Source organism: Anguilla anguilla, chromosome 12 (genome assembly GCF_013347855.1).
Source record: "Anguilla anguilla isolate fAngAng1 chromosome 12, fAngAng1.pri, whole genome shotgun sequence".
NCBI classification, from domain to species: Eukaryota; Metazoa; Chordata; class Actinopteri; order Anguilliformes; family Anguillidae; genus Anguilla; species Anguilla anguilla.
This window is the reverse complement of record NC_049212.1, coordinates 25,146,132-25,169,404: the sequence shown is the minus strand read 5'-3', so window position 1 is coordinate 25,169,404 and position 23,273 is coordinate 25,146,132. Positions and strand designations below refer to the sequence as shown.

Genomic DNA, 23,273 nt, shown 5'->3' with positions numbered 1-23,273 from the left:
TCCTGGATTCTTCAGTCCAGACGCACGTGTTATCATGCCCACCGACGCCTTTCGGGAAGAAGGGATAGACTGATTGTGTCTTTCCACTCCGAACCCGTTACTGTGCATTTACGAGGACCCGTTATTTTCCAACAACAGACCAGGAAAATTTCCATATAAAGTCATAAAGGAAGGGGAAACAATGGTTACTCCCGTGACTTAACTTCCCCTGACGCGTCCTGACCACTACGCCAGAATTGTCATGGAGCAATTTAGAGGGAGAGGTCGGTCAGGAAAAGGTAGTCAAGGCCTCTTATACTGAACGCCTGTGTTGTGCCGAACTGAACAGCTCATGCACTATAGACGAGAAAGGATGTGCTTACCACCCACACGACGTCATAGCAAACAATACTAACGGCGAGGGAGCAGACCAGGCTGCACACCGCGGCGGAGGCGCCCGGCAGCGCACTTGGTTCCTGAATATTCAATGAGTGTTCATGTCAGCAGTGTTCACTGAAGCTCTCAGGCTGAGTTGGAGTAAGTTGCGGATGTGCTACACCGATTACAGCAGTCCGGGTGTCTAAAGCAGTCTTGTGCGAAATGAGAAGGGTGAGCCTTGTGCCGTGACATCTTACAATTTTGGAAGGCAGATCACAAGCTTAGATATACAGGCATCGAAGAAAGTGGCAAAAAAGAAATTTTTTCCCGTCTAGAGATGACTTCTCAGCCCCAAAAATGAACGTTATCAGCAAAACACCCGCAGCTCCTCCGAAACACCTTCTGTTATGCTGACACTCCCTGACCCTCGGGTACAACATTTGTTTGAATTAAAAGGTGCACGGTCAAAGCCGGGGAAAGCTGCTCCCCTACAGGTAAATTTAAAAGCTCCTACAAGTTCAAGGTTAGACCGTGCCACGGAGAGCTACGATCAGACGGTTCTGTCTACACTTTTTTTTTTTTTTTTTTTTTTTTTTGAAGCGGCGAGGCGGGCGTGGAGGGCGCAGATGGGCAGGGTGAAAGGAGATGGGGATGAGTTATCGCCATGCGGAGATCTGGGTGCTCCCTCCTGACAGGCTAAATTGAATCAAGGGAAATGAATGCGATCCAGATCTCTCTTTTTTGATGCCACGGTATTGTTTCAATTAGGGACCTTGTGAGTTCAAAGGCGGAGGCCTCGATACACTTCTGCTCCACATGAGACCGCTCTCATCACTAACCTTGTGTCCGTCTCTCTCTCTCTCTCTCTCTCTCTCTCTCTGACTGTCTCCTCCTCCGGTCGTTCGCGGTCACGCTTTTACACTAAACAGGCAAAAAAGCCCCGTTATTAAAACCCATCACTCAAAAGGCCGCTTTATCGGAGATCACCATGAAGTCTCGGAATGTTTTGCGGGATGCGTAATGAGTGTTGCTTGAACTTACTGCCCTAGTCAGATTTCTGAATGTATGATTTTGGTCAGATGTGGTAATTACATTTCCTACAACAACGTATACCGCATAGCTTGATTGTGCCATGCATAGCATACCCTGACCTGGTTGAGGAGATTTTACAGACAGCGCACAAAGTACAGGAGTATAGTCCCTCGCTGGATACACATTTCCGGATGCAGAGTTGGTGCAGTTTGTGCAGTAGATATGTGCATTCTATGAGGCTAATCTTTTTTTTTTTTCTTCAGACCCCAATGTAATACTGAGCCTAATGGGGGGGGGGGGGGTCTTATCAGTCATAAGGCTATTCCAGCCTCCTTCATTTATGTAGTATAAAGAGGGACATTAAAAGATTGCATTAATGAATGCGTTATTTTAACATTATTCTTTTTTTATTGTAATGCTCATTCTAAAATAGAAAGCACTCACAAACTACTTAAAGATATTTAGCAAAATAAGTGAGTGATTTTAAATTTACGCTTGTAGAACACACATGAGTTACATATAAGGCTACTGATGATTAAAAGTAATTCCACAAGTTATATTAAATCTAATCAACTGTAAAAATAAATAAATAAATAAATAAATACTTTTAAGAACAACCATGCAGTCTGATCTCTGACCATCGAGATCTCACCTCTTTACAAGACATCAGTGTGGGAATACTCTTCACATCAATGTGGGAATACTGTTGTCATCAAAATAGTATTTTCATGCTTTTAAATGTCACTATGTTCAAGTATTTTAGTGTAATTAAGTGACCTTGGCCCCAGACTCTTCGCTTTGCAAATGAGGACGAACCTTGAAGCCTTATCTGAGCACCACTCTTTTTTGGGTTATATTTGAAGATATATGTCCGACAGCTCATATTAATAGATTTTTATTAGCGCCGGCTCTGTTTGCTGTAGGTTTTCTTTTCTGCGTTCTGAGGAAGAAAGAGTTCTCCTCCCACTCTGCTCTTTCAGGAGAATCGTCGGGGTTTCGCTTTGATACGTTGCCTGAATCTTTCCCCATAAGAGACTGCCCCACAGATGTTTCTACACAGACTACAAAGAAGGAGCCCTTTATGAGGAGTCGGTTTATTTTGGGACCTGAGTATCCTGGTTGTTCGCTTTGAGAGGTAGAAGCCTAATCTTTGTGCTGAGACCTCTGTTTCTTGCTGGGGTATTTTTAGATTAAAGCTGTGTTGCTGTGAATAAAGTGAGGATATAATACTTTATGACACTATCAACTTCTGATCACCAGGCTAGATATAGACCTCGAAAAAAGGAAGAGTTTTTTCCCTGCTCTCCTCTATCCATCAGTAATTGAGAGCCTTAGTGTAAATATTTTTGTTGGAACTTCACGTTGGTAAAAGTAAGCTATGTCATGGAAGTAGAATCTCCTTTATATTTTTCTCAACGGATTTGTCCATTGCAGGTCTACTACCCTGCCAGAAACTTTGAACTAATATGAATAACTGCTTTATCTAAACTGAAACTGGCTTCAGAGTGTTCCAACAACTCAGCCGGTCTATTGTAGCATATTCAGTGTAAGTTTATAGTTTACATGAGTCCAAATGTGATTAAGTGTAGCCTGCTAAATGTGCCCTATAAATGTTGCTGCACTTGTAATGTCAGTGTTTGTCATGCTGTGTATTAGGATCCACTGGTGGGCCAGGAGAGGCATGGAGGAAGGTGTCTAAGATAGATGTGGAAAACCACATAGGGTAATGTATGTAACCACATCTCCAGATATTCATGCAAAGCAAACTAAGCAGTGCACTGGTCAGTGTACAATCTATAATTTAGATCTAAGGCGTAGTTTACTCCATTTTGACCATACATTAGGCTGCATTTTCACGTTGTGTGGTTTCACACAAAATGCACACTGAACATTATAACTTGGCCCTCAGCTTTGGAATTTTGAGAGTTGGTGATGGTGACAACTTGCCCCCCATTGGCTGGTTCAGGTCAAGTACCCGGGGGTCAGTCTCCCAGAGAGCTTAGACTGTTACATTGTGTGAAAGGGAATTCTGTGGGAGAGATATTACGAGTTGATATTATCTTTAATTAAGGCACTAATCCATGCAGCGGGTTGTCCAAACAGCTCTAAACAGGCCTCTTAAATCAGGCAAACATCCTCGGCTCCTTGTGGCTTCGGAACATCGCGAAAAGGGGTCCAGATGTTTCGTGTTGAGCGCCACGTCGTGACAGCCCCAGGACAGCGATCCTGTCTCCATAGCGACTCCTGCGGGGCCGTCCTGCAGAAACGCGTGTGGCGATGCCCTGTCAGTGACTCCCTGACACCTCCCCCCCGCCCCACCCACAAATTCTGATGATCTGGGCATGCTCAGAAGAACACTGTTTGAATGACTGGAGTTGAGTTCAGCAGTCACTTTGCACCAGCATCTAAGTTGCATCAGTCACTTGTAGACCAAATTCTATGTGTGTGGCACCTACATGTGTTAATGGCAAAAATAAATACTTTCCTGAAAGCGAGCAATTAGGCTTATGTGATGCATGTAAGAATCATTCCACAAATGCTGATCTCACGTTGCAATCTCAGATTGCATTAACTCTGTGCTTGGTAATTCAAATGCAATACTTTACCTGCCTTTCATTTCATCAAGTCCTGGTTGATGCATGTGAAGTGCAATGTAAAGTGGAAGTCCTGGAGCCCCTGAAAACATATATCTAGAATTTATAGATAATTATTTAAATGAAATGGTTTCTTGTATGAAATATGTGGATATGATTGAGCTCAAACTTATTTGATGAAATCATGGGACTGTGTGCTATGTATTCTACTATTCTACTGCAAGCCTTTAAGATTACAAAAATACATTTGGCATTGTTACTTCATTTTCAAATAAAAATAACAATAAAAATACAGTGCAGTTGCAGTTGTGATTTGCAAAGCTAACCAAAATAATTTTCAGTTGTTTCAGTTGTGCAAATACAATCGTTACAAAACCAATTCTACACAGAAAACTGTGATGTCTCTAAATAATCTGCTCTTGGTTGCAGTTTTGCAGTCAGCAGAATATTTGTCTTCTGGAAGTAAGTCTTCTGATTAACCTGCCATCAATAATCATCTAATTAAAAACATGTGCTTTTTGATCTTTCATCCAACTCAGCAAATTAAAGTAAAACATGGAAGCCTGTTTTTTTTTATACCCACACTACACGCAGTCGCCCAATACTGAAACACTCCAGAAAATGAAGACGGAAATAACTAAAGGAAGCACGAGGAAGAAGGGGGTGGAAAATTAAAAAGTGAAGTGGGGCGAAGAAAGAGGAGAGAGAGCCCCAGCCCCTTAACTACCGGAGATGTGTGACCCAGCATGCCCTTCATACCTTGATAATATTCCAAAATAAACTAAACGCCCCCACCCCCATTTTAGCCCTAACCCCCACTTGTCCTCTTAATTAGCAACTGAAAAGCAAGATGCTTATCTCGTAATGAGAAAGGGAGTGTGCTAAATGGTTATGCAAAATGAAGAAATCTGGGTGGATGTAGGGTTCAGGACACAGGGTGGGGGGTGCGGGTTCAGGTTAATGTCTAATGAAGATGAAGGAGATGCAGAGGATGGGGGGGGGGGGGGGCGCCTGATTTCTACCCTGTGTCCCTTCACCCTGTGAACAGTGAAGAAACACAGTGAAATGTTAACTCTGAACTCTGAAACTGCGTACAGTGTGACACCGATTCTTAAATGCCTCTCTTGCTGCTTCTGGCTACAGCTGTGTTCACACCATAGTACCCCCAGCATGCTGACCTTGCAGAAGCAAGCATGCATTTTTTCTGAACGCTGCAAAGCATTCAGAGTGAAAGTCGCATTCAAGGTCAACTGTAGCAATGTGTTTGGTGCCTTACTGAATACTCGCCTGGCCACCACATGGGCATTCACATGGACGTGCACGTTTACTACAACCGCAAACCTGTGCAGCTCATGGTGGCTGAGATGGCCATGGCTGGAGAACAGTGAGAGTCAGGTCTGCTGATTTAAATCCAGGAGACCACCTGATGTGAGTGATTGAATGCTTTAATTGATCAACTAAGAGCTGAGCACCAATGAAACGCCAGCAGACCCTGCAGGTCTCCACCCCTGTAGAAGGAGCAGGTCAGCCAGGACAAACAAATGGGTGGGGTTGCGCCTCCATTTTCAGAAGAGATTCCCAGAAAAACGGCCATTCTTTCATTTGCTTGTTCCATCTAGACACCGATTTCCAAGAAGTGCACTGGGGTGCTAAAATGGACTCTTTCTTTACAGCTTATCCTTTTAATGTCTGGGCACCATGAATTCTCAAATTCCCACCTTAAACCTCACCCACACCACCCCACCCGACAGGTACTGAGAACAGCCTTTCCAACCCCCCACCCCCTCCCACCCTGCTCCATGCCCGGATCCAAATGTTTATGGAGCCTTTGCTGTAAATAATTGATGGACCACTGTTCTGGTTCTGGTGCAAGTAATGACACCCCCCCTTCCAGGTCTGTCTTTACTATGGTACAAATCTAGGAAGCCCCCTGGTTCCTTATAGTAGGCGGTATACTACAAACGACATACAAACTTCCCAAAAAAGAACCACTGCACAGCTCAGCATCATTGGAACCCAACTCCATGGAAATTTTGTGCCAGGAATTTGCCCGCATTTCACCGTCTTTAAAATGCGTGATCGATTATAAAGATGATGACATCCTTGCAGAAGTTCAGCAACTCTTACCTCAAAAGTGTTCATCTCAAAAGTATTCCAGTCATGACGATGATGCTACTAGGTTATGTCTAAATGGGATACAGGAGATTTCAGGAAGTAGTGTGCTATCTGATAGGTTCACCACAATAGACCAATTAAATTTAGGAAATTATGACCTCATTTGTCAAATTAAGAATACATTATTTGGACAGAAAGGTGGCCAAATAAAAGATGAGGAAACTACATATAAACTAGTAATGAAGTTACTACCTTCCTAGCTTTTCCTCATCTTTTATTTGGCTACATTTCTGTCCAAATGATTTATCCTTAGTATGGCTAAAAATGTAGGTCTCCCATCACATAACCTGCTATAGGACAGTACAGTGATGAGTTGAACAGGAAAATAGAGTTGAACTCTACTCCCCAGCCAGTCATCCGTGACGCAACCAAGCATGTGATGTTTGGATGGACCAATTGCAGACAGGGGTCTGCAAATGTATCAGCTGCTTGCAAGCAGTTCATGCAGGGGGCTTGCACACACCGAGTCGTTCAAACTGAAAACACCACGTCTTTTTGTTCGACTGTTTCATTCTGATTATACTGACACCTTAACACTCTCTAGCTCAGCTCTGCCACTCTCTTCTGTCCTCATCTCTCCATCTCTGCCTCTCTCTCCTTTCCCTCTATCTCCATCTCTGCCACTCTCTTCATTCCCCTCTCTCTCTCTATCTCTGCCTTTCACTCCATTCCCCTCTCTCTCCATCTCTGCCACTCTCTCCCTTCCCCTCTCTCTCCATCTCTGCCACTCTCTCCCTTCCCCTCTCTCTCCATCTCTGCCACTCTCTCCCTTCCCCTCTCTCTCCATCTCTGCCACTCTCTCCCTTCCCCTCTCTCTCCATCTCTGCCACTCTCTCCCTCCCCCTCTCTCTCCATCTCTGCCACTCTCTTCCTTCCTCTCTCTCTCCACATGTACACTCTTATCAGGCATAAATTGTCTGAGACAAAATCCTACAGTGTAGAGATTTTAATGAGCATCACTCCCCCGTCATCCTCCTTACCTTTCACTTTTGTCAATTCTTTAGTTATTACATTTTGTACTGAGCCTTGTAACTTATTTGGTGTCATCCTCAGTATTCTTTTTTTATCTTCTTATAATTTCATTCAATAACATCTAATATAGTGTGTGCTAGTGTGATGTAATGAAATGAATGAATTTCATTCAGGAGTGACATGTACCAAAAAAAACTTGATTGCAGCTGATTGCAGACAGGTTAAGTTCCCACCTTCACAGGTGAATCTGTGAGGTGCAGTCCACAGGGTAGGCCCCATTCAACCCACCCCCTTGCAAAAAAAAAACAAAAAAACACTGCTCTTCTCCATCGACAGGTTCACACCGGCTCCAGACCCCTCTCATCAAGCTCACGCTCATCACAAAAAATAATCAGTGCTTCAGCCCTCCTGAGCTCAACCTCTCATTGCTGCTTCATTTATATTCTATTTTCCTCTTTTCAGAAAGATAAATATGGTGCAAAATACCAAAAAAAAACACCCCCCCCCAAAAATAAAATAAAATAAAATGCAGGTGTATTTCACTCATAAATCACCATCGTAGTCACCCTCAGTGAACAACATCTTTGACGTAATAATACTGCCATTCATTTCATCTCCCTCTTATCTGCAGGTAAGAAATGACCTAAATTATGGGAAAATATTCAGTGCACCCATTCCAGGCCCCTGGCCCGTTTGCAGGCATGCATAATTACAGATCTTGCACGGACATAAAAACAAGAGAGGCTTGCACGCTTGTTGCCGCCTCATTCAGATGTAGCCCTGGGATGTTGCTGCACGTCATCTTGGCTCCTCTAAAGTGTCATAGCAGGACAAGGAGTTCTGCGGCACTTAGTTATAGCACAGATACTATAAACCCGCCAGATACTGAACTCTGTTCTTAACACAGAACGTTATGTCTCCGAACCATCGAAGCACGCTAAGCGATTGCAGCGTGATATAATGTCATGAAGCCAAAAAATTCCAATTTGACGTGCCTCATAAATATTTAAGAAGGGGTGTGAATCAAGGGCAGTACTGTGACAAAAGAGGCCCTGTACTGTAAATGGTAAAGGGCTCATTTGTGAAGAGGTGTGGCGTAGCAGCAGCGGAACCCCGTTACTAACCAGAACCCCTTGTCATTAAGCAGAGAGGATGAACGCAACAATAAAGCTGTCCATCTGGGTATTTAGCTGAGAATATAAAGTTGCAGGCAGCACCTGAAATGTATAATGTTTGACAAAATGTTTTTTTTTTTTGTTTTTAATGAAGTCAGAGAGATGCGTTTGGCTGTATGTGAAACACAAAGGCCTTCAGAGCTACAGCTGCAGTAATGGATACCCCCATAGTTAATGGTTTGCATAATTTTGATTAATTTTCCTAGATCCTGTCAAATTATCAGGATCACTCCATTGGAACTACTGATTTCAGGCTTTTTTTTCTGTGGGTCTCAACTCCCCTAGGCAATGGGGTCTCACATGACTCAGATGTCATTATTTGAACTCAAATTAACTAAATCATCTCTCTGAAAATTTGCCCGCTCTTCAGTGACATTATGTAGCATGCAGCATCCAGTGGGGATCTACATGACCTCAGTCTTCATAGGACGGTTCCAAATGTAGTGGCTGGATGTGTGCGGACTACCATGGGGTTCCAGGTGTCAACCACTGAGAAACATCTGTGTGAAATCTCATGACTGTGGATCCCTGGCCTAGAAGTGAATGTCACTGACATAGAAAATTCACAGATGTGTAACTCAATCTGCACATTCAGTGAAACACATGATAGTGTTTCAGAGGAAAATCCGGCACATACATTTTTATCTCGTATTGTGCTTATCTGTTGGTATCAGAATTCGTAAGTTTTTTAATTTTTAACTGATCACTGAGGACAAGGTAATTATTTTCCTCTACTGCAAGAGAAATGGATAATGTTGTTTTACAACAACTATGTGAACTATGAACTATGTTCATGCTGAAATGAAGGACACATTTACATTCACTGACACCACCAAAATAGCTACAACTCACTGTTATATACGTGCATCAGGGATTTGGCTGGTGCACCCATATTTAAAATGTGTGCATCAGCATCAACACTGGTGCTGTGAATTTACAATGATTGTGAGGCAATTCGTTTTTTAGCTCAACTGCGCCCTCTATTGTACAGACTGCGCACAGACTTGCAAAATTGCAATGGAATTTTCAAGCTCTAACAGCAGCAGCATCCAGAGTCACAAAAACAGGAGTTTTCTCATATCTCCTTTCAGGACCTGTATTATTTTTCTGGCTTGATCATTAAAGTGCCTGGGTAGTCTGTCATCCACTAACGGTCACTGTGTCAGTAACAAGAGAGACCAGGGACAGTAACATTTTTTAAGTGGGTGCTGCATTCACTAGTGTAACTGTGAGACTGAGGCCAAACTCTAACGCACTCTACTTCCTTAACTTCAACAATGTATTTCAGAGGAAACATGGCTTTTCCCTGATATCATAAATCTACATTTGAATGGTCTATGAACATGAATTGACAATTGGAGAACTCATTCTTAAGTTTTATTTATTTTTATTTTTTTGAGGGGGTGGGGGGAGATGGGGGGGGTTGAAAAAAGATGTTATGTTGAATATATTAGTAAGTGTTCACTTACTCATTAACTGCTCTTCTGACTTGGGTAATTTTGATGAATGATCCATCAAAATGATCCAAAACTTTTGAATTTTTGGAAAGTCAAATGTTTCCAAGAATTCAGTTCCCAAAACTTTTGCATTTCTCATTGGGCAGCTATAGGTGCTAGCATCACATTGTTGCGACAACAATAACAAAATCATATTGCACATATTGTGTAAAGGAGAAGGGTATTATGCGAGAAATAAATCTGTTCCTGCAAAGTGAAGGCTAACGCAGGTTTTACTCAGACTGAATGCGGGTCCCTGCGTCTTTAAGAGAGAGAGAGAGAGAGAGAGAGAGAGAGAGAGAGAGAGAGAGAGAGACGAATGCAGCGGGGGAGTCCCGGCATTGGGGTCCAGCCCTCACAGTTACTCACAAACACGACCCGGGACCCGCTCGCCCCCTCGCCCGGCTTTGAAGTCTGCAGCCCCCTCGGTCCCCAGGAGGAGGCTGCCTTGTTGTGCCTGGCCTATTTTCCTTTTTTTTTTTACCCCTGTATGTTTCCAAAAACACACTCCACACTCCCCCCTTGGCTGCCTAGTCTGGCCAGCCCTGCGTCTATAAGATGCAAATCTGTTTCCCGTTTCGCACGTCGGCGCGGGGACGGGGATTTAGGGAGGCCACGGTCCAAAGCGGTCTAGTTGTCCTGCATGTAAACATCAGGAACTACGCCGTTGGTTCACAGTGACATTACACAGCTACCGTCAAGTATAACCCAAAACAGTCATTTCACCCGGGCCTTCTGGACAAACAGGAGCGACCCCTTTTTCAACATGTAGTGAGTGCGAATCTGCAGGAAGCATTTAAACAATATGCTTACCAAGATCACCAGGCTACCACAAAGTTTGAACAGTGTTTGTTTGTTATGGTCTACAAAGACAGGTCCTCTGGCTTTGTGAAAAACTGTGGGCAGGGTCTTATATTTTTAAACTGAATGGCAAAGCGTGCAGGCTTAGGAACAGCCGCTAGCCTAGAGCATAGAGCCCTCTAGTGACCGGTCCGTGCAATCACACCCTCTCAGAGAGTTGGATCAATAGCCAGGTCCCGTTATTAGATCCAGATTTGGCCGTCTGAAGGCACAGATGAATGAATTTCGCAGTCTGGTGAGCAGCCCACATCGAGTTCAGCCTGTCGGGCGCGTCTGGGGGACGGGAGCCTCAAAGAGAACGCCGCAGAAGGCGCGGCGTAGCGAAGCAGACAACGCGTCAAGCCTCTCCGAGCGGGGCCCTCTCCGTGCAGACGGACACGCAGAAATTAAAGGGGCCAGCGCATCTATTTCATTTCATCTCTCCTTCTTTTGAATGTTTTTTTTTTTTTATTGAATGAGGAACAGTCACTGGATATATCAGCTGAAGACGCTTTCAGATTTTTTATATGGTCCCAGCATGGGGTGTATTTTTCAGTAGCCAGTGTTTTACTGCATCCACTGGTCACCCCCCCCCCCCCCCCCCACCCAGACTGGGCTTTCTCACAGTGTATGTAAAGGTATACATGTGTGCTTTGGGAGTGGATGTTTGTGCATATGCATGAGACCATTGCGGATGTTTTCTGTGGCGGTGAGACTTGGCCTGTCTGTGTGAGTTTGGAGGGAGGGAGGTGTGTCTCCACCATATTCTGTCCATGAAGCACTACACATATAATATATGAACATATACCCCACACCCCACACACCACACAATTACACACACGTACACATGCAAACACACACACACACACACACACAATCGCACACCATGAACATATTTCCACTTGCTGGATGTGGAACAACACCATGGTGCCCAGTTATATAGGTAGAAAAGAACACTTGTAAGCATTACACATATTATATACAGACAGACACACACACGCATACAACCCAGGAACAGCCTTCTCTGGCACACTCACGTTCCTCCTCCAAACCTGGACCAGCCTTCTCTGGCACACATGTTCCTGTTCAAACAGTTTCCTGATTACAGCACCGCTTGTACACTTGACTTCCACATCCTCATCACAACAACATGACTTTCACTTGCTGCAGCTGAAAAACGATTCAAGTTTTCTGTAAGCAACCCCTTGGTAATTTTGTAGGAGTGCACCAAGTAGCTAGCAAGTCCAGCACCAGTAATAACAGTTAGTGTGCAACTGTTAACACCACTATAGAGTCACTGAACAGGGTGATGGACCCCTATGTGTGGGCGGAATGGCCTCTATGCCCTGTGGCATAGAGTCCATCAGCATATGGAATTCTGCAGGAGGCACACAACACCACTCTGTGATGAGAATGTCAATCAACACTTAAGACTTAATTAGCAGAAGTGGGACATAATGTTCAACAATATAGAAATGCATGATTGAGTTCTGATCTGGCTAAAAAAAAAAAGCAGACACATGGATAAAATAAGTGTCTACCTCTTCACAAACCTTTGAGAAAAGCCTCAAGCTCTGTAGATGGGGGCATTGTCACCCCCCTCTCTGCAGGACAGAGATGCTTTAACATGGGGTGAAGATGATCATTCAGCAGCATTAAGCAGTGAATGCTATCAGGTGTTAGTGCACCCAGGGAAAAGGCCCCATACCATTGCAGAACTAGCAGAGCCCTCCACTGTTGGAACACCACAACAGAAACACCAGAACTCTTCATTACTGAAATACTATTACAGAACCAACAGAACTCTTCAGTGCTGGGACATCATCACAGAGCCTCCAAAACCCTTCAGTGCTTGAACACTCTTCAGCATGGGGTCACAGGCTCCCTGGCCAGCACCATATCTGCGCTAACCATGTTAGCGTGAATAGAACCTTTACTCTGCCCATTTTCCCTCCCCGAGGACTGGCTTGGAATGCTGGCTATCTCCATCTCCAGATCATCTCTCTCGGTACCTCCTTCAGCTAAATAAATAACAAATTATACTTCAGAGCTAAAGGGGCTTCATTACCCTCTGTGATACAATCAGAGATGTCTGTATGCTGGTACATATTCCCAAATACAAACATTTTTGAGATGTTTGTTACTCCCAGGAGAAGTGGGCCCACCATGCCATGTTAACGCTTTAGATCAATGAGAAAATGCAGTGCCAACCCCAAACCAACAAGCACTTCCTCAGAAGTACAGAGGTTTATTGATTTAAAGGGATTTTGACAGTTCAAACAGGAGCTATTTTGAATTGTGCCCAAGCCTATTTTAGTTAGTTATTTGATATCTTTGAATTTCAGTTATTCCACTCTCTGTCCTTCTTAGTAAATGTATTTTATGAAATTTAAAATTAAGTGAAGAAAGTCGGCCATATTGCTGGGACACCACTCCACTGACAACTCAACAATCCACCCAATGGTTCAATGGTTTTCATGGTTTAGACCTGATGTCATTTCCCTGCCAGCTGTGTCTGTCAGCACTGCCATTGATAACATCAATGTAAAGGCGCAAACGTTTTTGTGAAGTTACCTGTAATATAACTGTCACTCAGATGAAAGCGACATTTCACTCCCACGGGCTTCCCACTTGGAAGTCCATTATGGCGGTAGCTTCCCGCTAGAAAAGCCCGGCGTGGCATGAACAGGATTGCAATGAGGGAGGCCCGGTGTGGCATTAGCAAGCTTCACACTACAAAGGCCCGGCTTGGCATGAGCTAGCATCCCGCTACAAATGAGCATGAGCAGGATTCCTGCAAGGAAGTTCCAGCATGGCATGAGGAAGGAATGTTTGGTCTTAAAATGTCTCCATTATAACTGATTTCATGTGATTTCAATGTTTTATGTAAGCACATAGAAATGTTATTTTATTCATTATCATTTGAGTGATAACATATTTAAGGAATTTCTTATTTTGACTGGGATTGTGCGACTGGAAAGACTGCTCTACAGGTACATTTTCAGGTGACCCCATCCTGAAATCAGCTTCCTATTTTACCTGTGATCTACTTCATTCCTCTGCAAAAGCATGGTACGCAAATCAGTAAAATAGGTTGAGGATATTGAAGACAGCGGGATAAAGAAGATTATTACATTACTGATACACCTGGAGCAAATCATAAAACCAGACTCGCTGTTCTGTAGAATCTACTTTGATTTCAGGATAAATCCCTGCCTTCTATAAAACCTCTGCAGTCCTTTTTCTGAGTCGCAACAATTCGCCCTTTCATTGAAGTCCTCCCTATTCACTTGTGGTTTTTAACAAATGAAGCTCTCCAGTTCAAGTTTCCATACAAAATTATTGTTATAGCTGTTCATTGGTTGTGTATAATAATAATAATAATAATAATAATAATAATAATAATAATAATAATAATAATAATAATAATACACACCCAGAAATATAAGTCATCTATCAACAGATGCATGCACTGGCTTTGGCTCGGTCATCAAAACATCCCATAGATCCTATTTATTGCCAGTGTTCCTGCTGTAATAACGATGTAATTAAACTTGTGTGGTCCACACCCATTTCTGGATTGACTGAATGAGGTCTGACCATGTTTTTGTGCACTATTCATGTTCACTTGCAGTGGGGGGGGGGGGGGGGCAGAGTTCTGCATTGTGAAGAAAATGAATCATTGTCCTGCAGGTCCTAGAAAGGTTTTCATTGATATTATTCTGTTACACGTGTATCACACACTTTGTATTATCACAGCATGCCAAACCACATTTACTATAAGAATAAGAATGCTCTAGGAGCCACATATACTCTAAGAACTCATTAGTAGAGCAAACTAAAAAGAGGACAATAAACTGCCATTTATTTGAAATTGCTGACAGCTTATAACTCAACATTGTATTTATTTCTGGTTACTACTAATTAAAAAAGCACACAGAAAATGCAGATATGCAACTCCCCACCATATTCTCAAATATTTTGCAGTTATCACAAGAGCTCTTCCAGTAGTTTGAAATAATCTTTGGCTGAATACACATAATAACAATTTTGTTTTTGCTTTTAACTCTAAATATATTTATCAAGAATCCTTATTTCCTTAGGGTTCGTGTTTGCTTTTGCATGACCCTTATTTGCAAAGTGAATCATCTTTCACCCTATATGGTCCGAAAATTATTTTAGGATCCTGAATATCTCAGCAACATTGCTTTAATTGATAAAGTTACATACGCTATTATTATTGTGAGAATAGATGCATGTAGCATTGTAAATGCTCAAAGTGAGATAGGCATGTAAGCCTTTTTTCCACCCCCAAGAGTGAACCGCTTGTCACGATGACGTCGTGTAGCCTGAGTCACAGCGGAATTGCATGCCTGAGCAACTTCACTCCCAGTGCGTTAACTGACTTCCTTTATAGTGCATTTCTGGTGCAGGATATAGAACATGTATAGGAAATGGAGTTAGTGGAGTGAGTGGGGTCAACAGAACAGTAAAAAGAGGCTCACTGGAGACGCGTGTCTCAGTCACGAGGCCATGGTGCGCGGATGCTGTCGATAGGTTGTCCACCAGGAACCGGCAGACAAAACCGGGTCCTGCAACCTCAAAACTTCCCCATGAAATGGTTTCTGAAAAAGACATTACGCGGCAGAAACAATAAAAGCAAAACTAGCGCTGCGGAAAAGCTCATTGGTCACTAAAAACGTTTTATCGAGGACTCTCTAGTGAGTCATTAATGTCAATATCTGTTTAAGTACGTGAACACTATCAGTTTTGTGAATGTGATGGAGACCGAAACCCCAAACATCTGGACAATGGGTTTACATATATATTCCTGGGAACTATTTCTGCGGAACAGTTGGAAATGGGGCATCTATAAATTCATGGTCTGTCACGAATAGTTGAGAAACAATTCCAGTGGTTATGAAGCCTATGGGTTGTTATTTTTATGACATTGATATCCGACCAGCTTGGCTGACAAAAAGGCGTCGAGCTACATTATTCCAAAGTACATTCCATATACATACAGTAATTAGTTAAGCATTTTATCTGAGCTAATAAATACTATAATTTTACATAATATATTTTTCTCTCTTTTCATATACTAAGTTATTGTTGTAGGCACTAGGTGGAACTGTACTTTTTGTAGGCCGAGCCCATATCCTGACCAAATATCAAGGCGCCGTTAAACAGCAGGTGTTATAATGCGAATTACTTTTAAGTACCACTTTGATCAACCGGTTGAGCTCACCCGCTTTTGTTCAGCGGTAAGTGAAATATTGAAACCAGTTAGCGACTCGGGAGGGAGGTCATTTGTTTTCAAATATAAAAAAGGACCTCACGCTTTTTGTTTTTTTACGGCGCAGTTCCCATTTATGCTAAATTTCCCTTATTTCACGGTTCAACTGGCTTGTAGTCCGGACTCCCTCCTACGCAAGGATGCTGGGGGAGGCTTGTCACTCTTTTCTCATTGGCTGTGGACGGGAGACATCACAGAAGCGATTTCATTCATAATCCCGGCACACCGTACGCCTTTTCGAAATAACTGACTGTCATCTGTGCTAGAAACTTTTTTTAATAAAAAAGGACCTCACGCTTTTTGTTTTTTCACGGCGCTGTTCCCATTTATGCTAAATTTTCCTTATTTCACGGTTCAGCTGGATTGTAGTCCGGACTACCTCCTACGCAAGGATGCTGGGGGAGTCTTGTCACTCTTTTCTCATTGGCTGTGGACGGGAGACATCACAGAAGCGATTTCATTCATAAATCCCGGCACACCGTACTAACTGTCATCTGTGCTAGAAACTTTTTTTCGTAAAGGGACTAATTATTTATATCGAGGAATAATTTGAGGGAAAGATTTACCAGCTACAACGAAGATATCGAAAGGTGAGTGACAGAATACGTAATTTCCACCTTTTGGTGTTCTCTTCTTCCCAGCTGCCGTTCCTTGGAAAGATTCCCTCCGTACAATAACATCACTGTAAATCCTGTTTTTATTATTTCGTTTCTCTTCTTCCTTCCCTCGTGGAGTTATCGGTGGACTTGCAAGTTTTGCACAGCGTGTCAATCAATCGGTTACGGCCCCGCTGTTTGCTTGGATAACATAACAAATGCATGCGATACCTAGAAATTGTATAAGCCTGCGACTTGCATGGGGACTAATTAAGTAGAATTTGCACATGCTCACGTCCTCGCGGTTTCTGGATTCTGGATTAAATTTCTCCAAGCAGTTATTAGTTCAATCTGTCCTATGCGACAGACATGAACACTATACAATGTATAAATATTTCTTACTCTGCGAAATAAGTTTGCTCTAATTTATGATGGATAACAGTACGGCTCTCGTGCAAGGCAAGATGCTTAAAATGTAACACTAGAGGCACTCAGTCTACAGGCCCTCCCAAAGGAAAGTCCAGGCATTTATTTAACAGTCCTCCTGAGTCCCCAACCGAGTAATTGGGTGCAGATGCGGAATCGTACGCCCCTTTACCTTTTGGAATTGGATGCATTCGGGAAACTTTATGGGGCGAGCCCAACATTTACCTTAAAGTGATTCAAAAAAGTTTCAAGCATTAGCGTTTTCCTTTCACTGTAACACACACACACCCCAATTGATTTCCAATTAACAATAAAGCAAGATGTTCAATGATCAAAACTTATTTCAAAGTGTCATTTGCTGATATTCTTGATTGAACTATTCAATCTTATTTATTTATTTTTATTTACAGCTAATATAAAGGGTTATATTTTGAGTGGTTCGTTTTATTTTTGTAATGTTTAAAATGGTAAACAAACAGCTATGCAATTATGAAGTTCTTAAATCTGAAAAAAAAGATACTTAAATGCAAGTACTTGCGCGACCATTCAGAAAATGGTTACATGTTTTGTAGCTGCACGAAGTGGTAATCTAATAGGCCTATTCCGTAGGTTGTAACTCCTGCGGTTTGTTTGTTGAACCAAAAGTTATGTCCTGTGTGTGCAAATGTCTGTGCGCGCGCATTTGGTAGCCTGTTCTGCGTAGCAGATTGTGAAATGAGTATAAGTGCCGAAATGAGTTATTGTCTGTCAAATAAATATATTTAATTTAAATGCTATTGTAAAAGCTTTTCGTATGGAATTGCACAGTGGTAATGCATTGATCTCCTCCGTCTACTATTTGCATCATTATTGCTGGTATTGCAGTTCTTGTTTTAGAAATGTGTAACGAAGTTATCCAAGCTGGTGCCAAGGCATTGCAAAGGTTAATTCTTTTTCTGGATTTTTGGAAAAATCTTTCTCTTACTGCAAGTCGTAGATTGATAAGTAATGTAGACCTAAAAATGAAATTATACCATGGCTCCTGAAGATCATGTTGCTGTATTGATGACTTTATGAATGAATGAATGACTGAATGAATGAATGAGATGCCATCATACTAATATTTTAATAGCCAGTAGGATTGGTGGCTTTGGCGGCGCCCATAGGTCTGATAAAAGTAGGCTACTGAATTCATATATTGATTTTTTTTTTTTAATTCTTGTAGCGTGTTCTGGAAGTAGTGGCGGTCTTATTTTCATTCTATTCTGACTAGTAAGGAATGTTAAACTGCACGCTCGATAATTGCACGTTGAGGCAAAACCTAAAGACACCGTCCTCGCGGTGCCCTTTCGCCCCAGACTTTGTAAGCTGCACTTATTAAAGAGAAAAGTGTTTCAATATGTGGCAAGCTTTTGCGAAGAACGGGATGGGGGTAGGGAAGAAACTAACCATTTTCCTTAGCGCTAAAATATGTATTACTACACGTTATATTATTATTATTATTATTATTATTATTATTATTATTATTATTATTATACGTAGTAGTAGTAGTAGTAGTAGTAGGTGTTGACATTGTTGCGGCTGCTGTTGTTTTGGTTTAGACTATCTTTATGAATACTTATCAAATCATTATCCAAAAATATAACGGATCATATCGTGTGTCCGTTATGACCTGGTGGCTAATATTATTTAATTAGCTCCCTGGTCATAACGTGTGTAGGCTAGGCTACAAACGCATGATGTCAATAGTATGCTCAATTTTCCATGTGTCTGTCCAATTAGCCTGTTGCGTGCACAGTGGGTAAGACTATTCCACCTTCTTGTTCTGAGTCTAAGGAATGGGAATTACCTATACCCATCAGCATGTTTTTAGAAGCAGTTTCTGAGTTTTCCCAGTCGGCTCACAAAACAAAACATTCTTTTTCTTATTTTGATGGTCGCGGTCTATAGTGAGACCTTTAAACACTGTGGTGCTCATGGTGTGTTACTTCCCTATTTACCATGTACACGTGTCTAATTCTCTTTTAAGTAATTTAAAATACAATCTATTGTAGCCTCAGCAAATAACACAGTTAATCTGAGATCAATTAAAAACATGAAAATATTTGCAAACAGATGCGAACAGCGTCGTCGGCAGGTCAGGCATTTGCAAAGGAATTGATATTGGAACAGCAACCCAAATATCGGTGATAATTCTGTTTATAGCACAGCGGGCAAGATGACACATAATACTTTGCATGTCTCCGCCAGAGATTCAAGGAGGCTGTCAAAGTCAGAATCAAGATGCTGCGCTCCTGTCAGGACGCTCTGGTTAAAACTGGCATGTACGTGATGGTTAATGCCATTGCAATGTAATTGCACTACTCAGCAAAACAAGAACAACAAGAAGACCAACAATAAACAAAGAAAACAACAACACCAATAATAATAATAATAATAATAATAATAATAATAATAATTTAATGGTTAAGTTGTTCTAATTATTTTCTAATGAATTTCTTTTCCCGTCGGTATTTTCAGGGTCTGTAACGTGAACGCACCCACACATTTTCAGGCCCTTTCCAACGAAGAAAATGTTCCAGACTGTTCCAGACACCGCGTCTTACGTCAAGGTAAGACACCATCGCCTCTTCGAACAGGTAATGTAGGAGAAAGGGTCTGGGCCGCACCTTTACCTCTTTGCACTTAAATGACTCTTGCGACGTATGCATGGTCATTTTCTTGAGCTGAATTGTATTGCGATAACGACCTTTCGTTTCGTTATTGCACCTCATGGCCCAAAATGAGACACGAGCTATTGCAAATAGCCTACCATTTATGAAGTGTTTACGACATGACGTCATAAAGTTGGACAGCAGGACAACGATTTGTTACGTCACCGCAATTGATGAAGAGCTGCGTTTATTTTGTGCAGGAGGACAACGGCCTGCTGCCAATGCGTTTGGGCCATAAAATATGATTTTGTTCATCTACATAGATGTCAGGACGAATTTTATCTCGTGGCCTTTATAGTGGGTCATTCTGATTACTTCAACATGTTTTATTATATGTGACATCGTGCAGTTTTTTCGTCTCTCTCCACCACAGTCTCAAAGAATGTAAACAAACCAAATAGCCGACATCTGGTTTACACGTTTTAAAACACACCCCGCACATCAGATCATATGGAACGCTATGGAATTCGTCCAGTAACTTTAATGCCTCGAGACAATTTGAAGGAGATGGGGGGAAGTTTTTTATTGTCCTATTTTCATTTGACATGGCACAGCTCCAGAACAAAAATGTATTTTTTTGGAAAAATCCAGGAGTATAACTGCAAGCTTCTGTGGTGGAATGTTTGGAACTTTATGAGCTCAAATAAAATATGTGTCACATATTCTCCTCGGTCTTCCGAACATTACTGGTTTACAGACTGATGAAAACTATCACAATCGAAACAACGCATGTTCTGTCGTGTTTATTTGAAGGGAGTTGTCTTGAATAATTCATAAGAATGAATGCTGTAGCTATTTTCCAGATATTTTGTCAGTATAACACGTCACTTCATGTTAGGTAAGTTACATATTATAAAACAAATGTTTTTGTCCCATTTAACAGTAGTCCAGCAAGTTGTCCTTGATTATAAATAATGCGCGGAAGCAATTGTCCTTCATTCATTAATGCATTCATTCATTCATTGTGTATTATTTTTCCCAGAAGCCATCGACTCTAACTCCGTGCAAGAAACCAGAAAAAAAGATTTTTCTGAAATCTAATGTCAGTTTCCTGGTCTGATCTCCTCGCTCGGGGTCGAAGACAAAGCCTGCAGTGCTTAGATTTCTTCTGGCCCTAGGACTTATAGTATCTTAGTATACTGAATACTAATTCAAAGGTGTACTGTTGTGTAATGTTATGAAAACCTATTACCCTTGGCACCGAAGATTTTTCCACACACTCAAGAGTTATAACGTTTGTGTTGCTTTGCACAAAGACTGTTTTTTAGAGTAGGCACATGCTTGAGCACTACGAACAATTCTCGATTTGTTTCCAGAGACCGGCTGCAACGGAATGTTTGAGGAGAAAAAATGCTTTGAAATCAGACTTTCCCTCTCCAAGTGGATATGGAGCGCTCAGTGACTGGAATACAGAACGTTTATGAAAATGAACAAGGATTTTTTCTTCCTTTTTCTCAATTATAAAAATAAAACGGAAGTTGATAATCCTTAAAAAAACATTCAAAATTCACAAAAAGCAGAGTGAGAAGAGTGAGAAAATATACCAAAATGGGAATCAAAAGATAGCTCTGAATACTTTTTGGCGGTGTTATCGTGGGGCGGGCATAATTTTTGACAAATGAAAGCCAAAGGTCACTGATTAAATAAAATATGTCACAAATTGCTTTTAGGTTTCCTCTTCACACATTTCGCAATGCCATCTGATAATGGCTGAATAATCAATGGAATAAAATAATTGTCTCTAAATAATCAGGTTAACAGTGAATCAGTTTAATAAACAGGCTTTGAGACTAATTTCTATTGTTTATTTTTTTCGCATGATTAGGATACCGAGTAGGCTATACTAAAAGTCAGGGTAGGCCCGTTCGAAAGTGCTATGCATTGACTATGATAACAGATCTCGTGGGTTCTTTTCTAAGAGCTTTGTCGTACAATGTTTTATGCAGTGTTCAGCAGACACGTAAAACGTTCATTAAATCGTACATATCAATGAAGAGAAAAGGAGCCATGACTGGAGCGGAAAATTAAAGAAATATGGTCAGCGCAATGATTTATTTTTTTCGGCAGTTAGAGAGTTGAGCTCCTCTATTTTGTATGGGAGCAAAATATCGGTCAGAATGTGAACCAGGCACGCCTCGAGACAAGTTTTAAAGAAATATTCAACTTCATTCAAGCGAATCTACGGTCTAGCTGTACTTTTGTTTGGTTAAGGCCAGGCGAGACCCGCGAGACCCGAACTCTCCAATAAAAATAAATCTCAAATTAATTATGGCCTCAAGCAAGGGGCCAGACAGTCCGAGTCTGTGTGGAGCAGTCTCCGTTTTCTGCCCTCAATATTTTGACTTTGGCTTTTCCTTTACCCGAGAGAGGCAGCGGGCGTACCAGAGCACTCAGTGTGGAGGCTGAAAGCCCCGATGCATGTCGGCCGAACAGTTTCATGGTTGAAGAGAGATGTCTTAAAAGGTTTGTCACGAAAATGAACATTATAACTCTTCCATATTTTAATGCTGTTTTTATCTTGGCTAAATATGGTGACTCCAGAGACTAGAGACGGTGACATTTGGATGCCTACCCCATGGACTTTGTTTATGCGTTTACTGGGAAAAGAGGTGTGGATAATTCAATTAATTGTACTCACTTTCATTGTCTGTGATTACGAGGTCTATAAACAAACAATAAACACACTCCACAGTGCACACTTATAGTGAAAATGTTAGTGAAATAATAATTATAATAATAATAACAACAATAATAATAATAATAATAATAATAATAATAATAATAATACAAGACCCCCGAATAATAGCATGATTATTAGGCCTAGATATTATTTGAACATTCCGTTTCATATAGCTGTTCATTTTGCTTTTGAAATTCAACGAAAATCTTTTTTTTTTTTTTGAGGGCGTCTGTGGCCCACGTGAGGTAAGTGGCTGTGGATAGTCAGAATAGTCAAAATCCAGCCTGCACCTTACGGTGTCCGCCCACTTCCCAGATTCCCTCCCAGCAGTGGAGGATTTCTGGCCTCCTGCAGCGCAGGGTGGGAGGACGTGTTTGGCTGTCAAGCGTGAGCGTAGATCCAGATGTTCTGTGGTTCACTGTATAAACCAACTTGCATTTGTTTACTGGCCTTTCAAAAATGTTTGTTACCGCACTAGGGCCCAGGCAAGTGGGGTGCTTGGAAAGCCTGCTGCTAAACGTGATTTATTGGTTGTTTTAATATTTGTCCGATTGACATTAATGTGACTATAAACAAGTCCTTCTATCCTTCCAGTACTTTATGTTTAACACACCAAAATCAATTTGTGTAAAGAATGGCAAAGCGTACAAATAAGTTAATTGTCATTGTATGTAGTGGAATTAGGTGATGACAACGACGGCACAACCAGTCACAAAAACTTAGGCTTACTTTGATACATTTTTTAAAATATTTAAATCATTCAAGAATAGGCCACCAATATGTCAAAATATGGTAGTCATGCAAAAAAAAAATGTATGCCGGACTATGTCGATGCCAAAACAAACCTTGGTTCGCACCTATAGTTGATTCACTCGAGAAAAAATAAATGGGTCAAGCTAGGGAAGCGGCTGAGAATGCGGTCTCGACCACATCATATATGC

The 23,273-nt window shown here is 41.6% G+C and overlaps 1 protein-coding gene across 2 annotated transcripts in view; it reads left to right on the top strand.

Annotated features, from left to right (window-relative positions):
* Window positions 1-16,187: 16,187 nt before the first annotated feature.
* The window catches only part of fli1 (Fli-1 proto-oncogene, ETS transcription factor), a 39,455-nt gene continuing 32,369 nt past the window's right edge, over window positions 16,188-23,273 (top strand). The window contains exons 1-2 of one of the 2 annotated variants that reach the window (XM_035385569.1): window positions 16,188-16,527; window positions 19,459-19,550. In XM_035385569.1, coding sequence (XP_035241460.1) covers window positions 19,512-19,550 — 39 coding nt within the window. In that variant the 5' untranslated portion in view covers window positions 16,188-16,527; window positions 19,459-19,511. Of the gene's footprint in view, window positions 16,528-19,247; window positions 19,263-19,458; window positions 19,551-23,273 lie in introns of those variants that run through there. The other variant, XM_035385571.1, reaches the window with a different exon arrangement.